We start from the raw sequence: 6,788 nt of genomic DNA on the forward strand, positions 1-6,788 counted from the left end.
TTAACAGCGTATCTTGAGAAATTTATTATACGCTCCTGCGGTTCGTACCAACTATTGTCTGCAGAGGGAATTGTTTCCTCAAATAATTTGACGATATAAATGTGTGAACGTGGATAAAGAGATCTAACATTGCAAATATCCATTTTTTCAAAATATAGCTAGCAACTATAGTTTAAGTATACGTATTAGTCCTAAAACCTGTTTGGACATGATTGTCATATTGGTCATCATCATCAACATCATCAACGACTGCAACATCATCATCGTCATTCTCTTTTTCCAAATCGTAATCTTATCTCCCTTTTGCACATAATGGAATTTACCCATTATGAGTAGATGATAACTAGTCTAGAGAAGATGAGAAGAAAGAAAGAAAGAGAAAGAAAAGTATATAAAAATAGAGAGAGACTCAGAGAGAGAGAGATAGAGAGAGAGAGAGAGAGAGAGAGGGGGGAGGGGGGGAGGAGAGAGACACATAAAAGACAAGTTTCATCTTCCCACTACTTTGATATCTGTACTCAAGATTTACACTATTTTACAATTTCCATGCAATCACGAAATCACCCATTCCGATGACCATATTTGGTTTCCAGCGTCCAGTCCTGCTTGAATCACACTGCTCTTGGTTTGTAATGACAGTCAAAGGACAAGAGAGGTCAAGTGCGCTCATTGCTTGAAAGTCACTTTGACAGTTCATAGTCAGCAGCATCTTATTAAGTCTAATCAGAGAGCTCCGCTGTGAAAGTCACCATAAAGATCTCAAGGTCGCTGTGAAGGTCACTGTGAAGGTCACTGTGAAGGTCACTGAATATCAGTGAAGGTCACCATGAATGTCGCTGTGAAGGTCACTGTACATGTCACAGTAAATGCCAATGTGAGGGTTACTGTAACAATCAAGATGAAAGTCACTGTGAAGGTAGCAATGAATGTCACATTGAATATCAGTGAGGGTCATCATGAAGGTCGTTGTGAATGTCAATGTACATGTCACAGTAAATGACACTGTGAGGGTTACTGTGAAGATCAAGATGAAAGTCACTGTGACGGTAGCAATGAATGTCACACTGAATATCAGTGAGGGTCACCATGAAGGTTGTTGTGAATGTCACTGTACATGTCACAGTAAATGACACTGTCCGGGGGTAGTTGTCTGGGTTGACCCGGGGGTAGTATTTCTAGAGAGTAGTTGCCCTAGGGGGTAGTTGTCCTGGAGGTTGGTTGCCCTAGGGGGTAGTTGTCCTAGGGGGTAGTTGACTCGGGCGGTTATCCGGGGGTGGATGTTCAGGGGGTAGGTGTCCTAGAACCCAAAGTGTCTTTCCGTAGCTGGCCTATACGTGTAAGTTTGAACTTACCCATACAGTAAAACTCGTAATTTCTTCTTTAAAAAAATAATCTTGTTCTCCCTCTCCTTGTTGTTGTTGCTGTTGTAATTCTTCTCCTCCTCCTCCTTCTCTTCCTTCTTCTTTCTTCTCCTTGTACTTCTCATATTTCTTGATATCCTTCTTCATTTTCTTTTTTTTCTTCTCGTCTTCTCCTTTTTATAGGATAATTAATACATTTTGTTGAATGTAAAATGATTCATTTATACGGGTTGCACTAACTTTTAAAATGTGGAATTTCCCTTCGGACATTCGACCCCCCCCCCCCCCCCCCCCCAACTCTCTCTCTCTCTCTCTCTCTCTCTGTCTCTCTATCTCTATATATCGGTCGACCTCTCTCTGGAAACCATTGAATTACTCCTCATTCAACTGAATCATAATAATATTCTACGATATGTGTCATGAAAGATCCGCTTGACTGGGCGTAAATGCAGCATGGACAAAATGAAAGAGTTTGGTGTTTCTACCATTCAAGTACAAAGAATTTCAATACACACTATTTGTATTGAGCTCCAAATTCTGCAATGATAGGCCTACTTGTATTGTGTGGGTTAGCTCCTGAAGCAAACAGGCGATCTGAATACAATTTGTGGGGAAAGCCGATACAGAAGAGTAAAGATGTATTTGTGCAGGACTGCAGGTCATGACTTGTGGTGTATTACTGTCCATTAAAAACAAGTCGGAACTAATACATGTAAAATATTGTGTGTTATTTATAATCTACTTCTGCTTCTGTTGTACTTCTACTGGCGGCTCTTCCGTTTTTACAATTTGGAACCGTCTCCGACGATCGATGTCTCTGTAACGACGCAAAAGACTATTATGGTAAGACAGTTTGTGCTTTTAATGTGTTTATATGTCATAATATTTGTGACTGTCATTACGATGGTATTAGCCAAAAAGTAATTCTACCCGTATATCTCCGCACATTTTACTCAAGATGATTATCAGGGGTGATTACTATCAACATAGATTCCTTGATTAGTTTTTCCTAAGGCTTATGGGGTAAAGCAACGTTGAATAAATTGTTGTACAAAGTCATGACTAGACTAATACAGATAATACACTTTCAGGTAACATCAAACCGTATATTATGGATGATAATTGACTGCTGGTTTTTCGTGCATTTGTGAGGCAAGCAGTATGTATAATTTAAGGTTGGCAGAGGCTTTAAAAACTACATGTTAGCATGTATAATAGTTTAACTTGGTTGTTCACGTATTTAACTGAACGAACACCCGCAATCATTCATTGTTCAGTAAGTCTCCGAGATATGGCTATAGGCTTTTCTTGAATCTGTTCTTTTTACATGTTTTGTACTGAGTATACTTTTCTTGTATTCCCCATTCATACCTCCCTCTATAATAAACGTTCTTATTTACTTCACAGGAAGATCACCTGTGACGATCCGAGGACAAGAGTTCTTTAAATTTCCAACGAATCAAGTGGAGGACTATCTGACGAAGACAACGTAGAACGTTGTTTGACTACATCTCTGCAGTCATAGCCAAAATCCTCACGACACAATCCCTTTGAAACCTCATTCGGGATATCAAAGCAAAGATTGAGCATTGGGGTCACTGACAACGAATCTCTACAACTATGTCACCAGACGATTATTTTGTTTATGATGAAGGGACAGGACAGGACAAGATCACCGTCTGTAACATGACTTTTAACATTGAACCTGGTGAGTACATTCTACACGACTACGCTCCCCGTGTCATCTTAGCTCTCCTAGTCCTCGTCATCTTCCTGATCGGAATCCTTGGAAATCTCTTCGTCGTCGCCGCCGTCATCCTCTCCAAACGACTTCAGAACACCACAAATGTTTTCGTCATCAACTTGGCCGTCGCAGACTTTTTGACAGCTATGTTCCTCCCTGTTCACGCCTCCACGCTCTTGAATAAATCAAGTTGTTACATCCCGGAGCTGCTCTGCCAGTTCGTAGCAGCAGCCACCCTCACCACACTTGGATGTAGCGTTGTTACCTTAGCCGCGATCGCCTTCCATCGCTTCACCGTCCTCAACGCCATTTTGAAACCCCAACCCAAATTCAACAACGCATTTAGCACTCGGAATATCGTGATAATGGTTTCCTTTACCTGGCTCTACCCAATTATTCTCATGTTTATCATATTACCACTGGACGTTGGGTCCCTTGGCTATGCTCTTCAGTACAAAGTATGCGCGCAGAATACAGAGAATGAAAATTCAGACTATCTAACCCTGACGGTGTGTCTCCTCATTCAGTTTCCCGCCTTTATCGTCATCATCGTCTGCTATTTCAATATCTTCAAAATGTTCAGGTGTCATCAACAAGAGATGAACGCCATCATGGCCCCTTCGGTCATGATTTCGACGACGGATAGCGAAGTCGTCAACATAACAATCATTGAGGATTTGTCGAAAGAACAACCAGATGCTCCCAACGATGGCACCATCAATCTTGGATTTAATGAAAGTGACGGCATCAAAATCGCGCCACCTGAAGATCGGGAAATCTTAACAGAGCCGTCTGACGCAGCAGAGCTTCATGAAATTGAACCAATGACAAATGGAGATAGCGAAGTCAACATCACAATCATTGAGGATTTGTCGAAAGAACAACCAGATGCTCCTAACGATGGTACCATCAATCCTGGGTTTGATGAAAGTGACGGCATCAAAACCTCGCCCCCTGAAGATCGGGAAATCTTAACAGAGCCGTCTGACGCAGAAGAGCTTCATGAAATTGAACCAATGAAAAATGGGAAACATTCGAAAGCCCCTCAAGCGCTAAATCCAGACCGAACCGGATCCACAACCATATCGCCTTCCGGCCCGACGACGCAACCAACAGTTCAAATCATCACTCGAGACACACTGGCAAGGGAGAGTCAGGAAGTTCGCTACAAGCAACAGCGCAAGATAACCATCAACCTCTTCATCATTGTCTGTGTCTATACAATCTGCGTGATGCCTCCAGCCGTCTCCTACCTCATACCAACCAGCGACCCTGCTGTTCCTTGGTTTACCATTCTCTTCCTGTGTAATGTATGCGTCAATCCGATCTTATATGCTTTGAGGCATCCTACCTTCCACGAGGTTCTGATGTGTATGTTGAAATGCAGCTACAGGGACATCCCAGATAAGTCTTCTTTCTTGAAAGCTCTCATCTATTCAATCAATGACGCGAGAGATTAGCCGAATTATTTTCGCAAAGTACACGTACATGTGCTGCATATATATTTTTTTTAGAAGGAAATATAAAGTATATTTATTATCTAAATATTAGATTCAATATTACGCTCTTTTGTTAGTTTGTTTATTAGGTTAGGTACTTCTTTCCTCTTCATATTTTATGTTCCTTTTTGATGTTTTTTATGTTACATATTATATCTTGTTTTCTTAAAGGGTTGGCCTCTTAAAAGGTTGTTTTCTTTTGGGCCACTGCCTTCCTCACTTTTAAAATTCATCTGATGTATTGTCATACATTTGTCTGTTTATACATGTACTTTTATCTGTTGATCTCTTGAGGAGAAATGAATGAAACTGAAGAAAAAAAATACCAGTGTCCAGAACTGAATAGTCCTGTGTTATACTCCTCTTATAAAAAGAAATTCTCACAACTTTACTTCTTGTACTGCTTGATGGCAAGTAGAAAGATAAACAAAAAATAAAGAAGAAACAGACAAAATTTATCAGTTTGTGCATTTATTGTACAATATTTGTTTACTCTCTCTCTCTCTCGTATCAATCAAATGATATCACATTCTACTGAATGTATACATACATTTACGATTGGCAATATCTGATAGATATGAGTTTCTTCTATGTGTCAAACTCTACTAGCACCACTACCCTTAATTAATTGTTTTATTCCATCAATCCATGATGTCAATTGTCAATCAGTGTGGGAGGTGTCTTCTGCACAGAATATCGTATGGTTTCTATTTTTTATCCAACATCATTTTTGAGATTGGAAATACCATTTTAGATATACGATTTTCATCAATTTATAGGCAAAGATTCACTGAAAAGAGCTGCAAAGATGCCAATATCATGACCTGAATTTACGCCCATATTGTATGGAGTTATGAGGCGCAATGATTTAAACGACCATCAATTTAGCATAAATTATCTGTGTGGAGCAAAAAGGGAGTTAAAGATAAAGTTGAGTTCTGGTCATGATGGGATTGCATTGTGTAAGAAACGGTGTGGAATTGATCAGAAAAGGTTGATCACCTAGCATATAAGTATTGGGGTGTACTGCAAGGTTCTGGAATCATCAAAATAATAAGAAAATTGGCCCGTCTCGGTAAAGTAACAAGCACTGTGACTACATGAACATGTGGCATAAAAATCGGGTCTCATTTTTAAGCTGTTACTTATCATATTTAGAATATGAAGGCATTTGTAGAGCCACGCTTTTCAGGGAACATTTTTTCTCTGATGTTCTTCCATACTTGCATAATAACAATGATAACGCTCACAAATTATTTTTCACCTCTCCCCATATTAAACTCAACCTTCTCTTTAACACTCTGTAAATTGTTTTGAATTAATGCCCTTCTTGCTCCAAACAGAGGAAATTATCTATTCAACTGAACCCAATAATAATAATAATAAAAATGACCCAAGACCTCCATCAAGTTAGATTAAGCTCACAATGCACCACACCCTTCCTGAATTACAATTTCCTGGAAAGCTGAAGTCTTTGCAAATGATTTTCTTTTTATGAGATGAATTTGCTAGGACCCAGCTGGAGATAGGCAATGTTTGCATGATTGCATAAAGAAGAGCCAGAGAATACTGAAATATAAATTAAGTTAGATCAAGTAAAGTTAAATCAAATAAGTTAGTGGGTAGGGAATGAAATAGGCAATAAACAAGGTCGGATGTTAACCTTGAATGTAATTCAAGGTGATATGGGCGTTCACACCTACAGAAAAAAGTGAGATTTCAAAATTGGTTTTTGCATCGCGATCCTAAACTATTTTTTTGCATGTGTGGACAGAATTATTGCATTAATCTTTGCGATTCTCATAGCGATACAATTTGCAGTAAGTCTAGCTATTTTTCAGAATAATCATGATAGTTTACCGTCTGCTGAGTGTGTGAATGATGTTGAGAATAAAATATTACCTTATTTAATCCCTGGATTCCAAGCACTTGTACAACGTCGAGATTTATGCACGGGTATTTTGGACGTTCTTGCCATTGAGCGAGAATTTTCTGTGTATGAATGGCCGCCCCCCAAAAATCAATCTTTGCATCCAATTCGCACTAAATTGACATGTGTGAACGGTCACACAAAAAAAAATGATGTTTGCATCGCGATCCAAATAGCACTCATTGGTATGTGTGAACAGGCCCGATATTAATTGCTGGAAAGGTACAAATACATGTGTTATACATGTATATACA

At 39.3% G+C, this 6,788-nt stretch overlaps 1 protein-coding gene across 1 annotated transcript; it reads left to right on the top strand.

Annotated features, from left to right (window-relative positions):
- Positions 1 to 2,981: 2,981 nt before the first annotated feature.
- Positions 2,982 to 4,565, top strand: LOC592794 (D(2) dopamine receptor-like). Its single transcript, XM_030989914.1, has one exon. It carries the CDS (start codon positions 2,982 to 2,984, stop codon positions 4,563 to 4,565), a length of 1,584 nt encoding a protein of 527 aa, XP_030845774.1.
- Positions 4,566 to 6,788: the final 2,223 nt, after the last annotated feature.

Source organism: Strongylocentrotus purpuratus, unplaced genomic scaffold (assembly GCF_000002235.5).
Source record: "Strongylocentrotus purpuratus isolate Spur 01 unplaced genomic scaffold, Spur_5.0 spur5_scaffold_19, whole genome shotgun sequence".
Taxonomy (NCBI): Eukaryota; Metazoa; Echinodermata; class Echinoidea; order Camarodonta; family Strongylocentrotidae; genus Strongylocentrotus; species Strongylocentrotus purpuratus.

Coding starts and splice junctions, on each gene's coding strand:
- LOC592794 (XM_030989914.1), top strand. CDS start 2,982: ATGTCACCAGACGATTATTTTGTTTATGATGAAGGGACAGGACAGGAC.